At 45.6% G+C, this 2,500-nt stretch overlaps 1 protein-coding gene across 2 annotated transcripts in view; it reads left to right on the forward strand.

The window, feature by feature from the left end:
* Positions 1–2,500, forward strand: part of slc17a7b (solute carrier family 17 member 7b) — an 85,292-nt gene that overhangs the window by 6,302 nt on the left and 76,490 nt on the right. For both annotated transcript variants that reach the window (XM_072679193.1, XM_072679192.1), the window contains exon 2: positions 1–236. This exon is cut by the window's left edge and continues 17 nt beyond it. In XM_072679193.1, coding sequence (XP_072535294.1) covers positions 1–236 — 236 coding nt within the window. The remainder of the gene's footprint in view (positions 237–2,500) is intronic.

The raw sequence follows: 2,500 nt of genomic DNA on the forward strand, positions 1-2,500 counted from the left end.
AGGAGAATGGGGAGACGATTGAGCTGTCAGCAGATGGCCGAGCTGAACTGGTGGAGGAAAAGGAGCTCCCAGTGGTGGACTGCACCTGCTTTGGCCTGCCTCGCCGCTACATCATCGCCATCCTCTCCGGCTTGGGCTTCTGCATCTCCTTCGGCATCCGATGCAACCTGGGGGTGGCTGTGGTCAGCATGGTCAACAACCACACCATCTACAGGGGGGGCAAGCCCATCAACGTGGTGAGTGAATGAGTCGGTGTGTTATTGTTGGGAGGGCAACTAGGAAATCAACCTAAATGATGTAGGCTCCGCCCATAAAACCACACCCTTCAGTTTATATCACAACATTTACTGAAAAAGCTTCCATATGCTCACCGTGGAAATTAAGGTCTAAATCTTCTGTGGCAGAATGAGTATAATTCTGGAAGGGAGGGGGGGTTCTGAATTAATCATTAATACCCAGAATCAGTAGATCAGAAAAAGACAAGAAATCAACAACATAAAAAGACATGAAAACCTGAGACCCCCAGTGTGCAGCCATAGACCACCGTGCAGGAGATCCCCCCTCAGAGCTGGAGGAAGAAATCTTGGGAGGAATGGTAGGTGGCAGCTGGTCTGACACAGGTAGAGGGGACCCCAGCGGTCAGTCTTCCAGCAGGTCGGGCTGGATGAGTGGATGGTCATTTACTGGGAGAAGGTAGAGAGACAGAGTTAGTTCTGAGAGGATTTTATAGAGATCAGAGAATGTTGATTAGTATCAGAGTGTGTCTGACGACTCCGGCAGGTCTGACTATAACAGCCTCATTAAAAGGAGAGAGCCAGAAGGTAACACAGACACGGGAGCTCCCTGAAACACTAGCGTCCATCTGCTCCACCGTCCACAAACCTGAGTGATGGCGTGTAAGCAGCGAGACGACAGCTCCAGCATCTCAGTGTACTACAATTCCCTGTGTCCTCGAACCCCTGGACCTGCAGCCCTTATCTAAGAAACATTAATTACCAAAAGCTGAACTAAACAGATGAGTTTCAGCCTATATTTAAAGACTGAGACTGTGTCTGAGTACTAGGGCTAGGGCTGTCTCTGTGCTGTGATTGGGTCTGAAGGGCTGTCTCTGTGCTGTGATTGGGTCTGAAGGACTGTGTCTGTGCTGTAATTGGGTCTGAAGGACTGTCTCTGTGCTGTGATTGGGTCTGAAGGGCCGTCTCTGTGCTGTGATTGGGTCTGAAGGGCCGTCTCTGTGCTGTGATTGGGTCTGAAGGACTGTCTCTGTGCTGTGATTGGGTCTGAAGGGCTGTCTCTGTGCTGTGATTGGGTCTGAAGGGCCGTCTCTGTGCTGTGATTGGGTCTGAAGGACTGTCTCTGTGCTGTGATTGGGTCTGAAGGACTGTCTCTGTGCTGTGATTGGGTCTGAAGGACTGTCTCTGTGCTGTGATTGGGTCTGAAGGACTGTCTCTGTGCTGTGATTGGGTCTGAATGCAGATTGAATTTCTCATACATGTCATTCTTACTCAGGTATAAGCAGAGTTGTTGGGCCACAGCTTTTTCTAATATCTTGGACATAAATGTGAGGTTGGAGACGGGTCTGTAATTAGACGATACACTAGGATCGAGATCTGTTTTTTTGATTAAAGGTTTATGACGGCTAATTTAAGGATTTTGGGTACATGCCCTAAGCTAAGGTAAGGTCTGATTGTAACTTGGAGAATTTCTTATAGTATTTTAGAGGGAATTGGGTCGAGTGGACAGGTTGTAGAATTTACTGAGGAAATAATTTGTTCTAGTTCTGGCTGTGGAAGTGGGTAGAAGGCTTCCAGCCTAAGTTCTGTTCTAAAGCAGCTCCACCAGGTGATGGCCATGTTTGATTTAATAAATCTAGGGTATGGTTACAGTAATGTGTGGGTCCAGTTATGTTTTGGATGATTCTGACAGAATCTTATTTATAGTTAGAATAGAATATTAATCAGTGTGAAAGTATTTTTTATTAGTGTCTGGATTTGATATATTAATGTAGATAAGCTCAAAAGAAGTGAAGGTGTTACAGTGTTTTTGAATAATCTCTAGTGTATTCTGGTAGATTATACATACTCCACCTCCTCTGCCTGATGATCTAGGGCTATGTACATATTTATAGCCTGCGGGGGGGCTTCATTTAGTGCTGTATATTGATCAGGTCTAATCCAGGTTTCAGTGAGGAGAAAACGTCTAGTTTTGCTTTCGAGGTCAATGATCTAATATTCAGTAGACCGAGCTTTAGGTCTGAGGAGCTGCTGTTATCATTTGGATCTGTGAATTTAACACTGATTAAATTATTAAAAATTATAAAACTTTCCTCCATGTGGTTTAGCAGACAGCTTTAGTGGAGGTGGAGCTTCTTTCTTGAACAGCAGTCTCTCAATCTATGAAAAAACAGTTTCCTCTCCGCTGAGGGACTGTTCGGATCATCTTCCAGATCTTGGCAAAGTGTCTGCACCTCCCTTACATCCAGCTGTGTTCTTACATACAG

This window comes from Salminus brasiliensis, chromosome 5 (genome assembly GCF_030463535.1).
Source record: "Salminus brasiliensis chromosome 5, fSalBra1.hap2, whole genome shotgun sequence".
In the NCBI taxonomy this organism is placed as follows: Eukaryota; Metazoa; Chordata; class Actinopteri; order Characiformes; family Bryconidae; genus Salminus; species Salminus brasiliensis.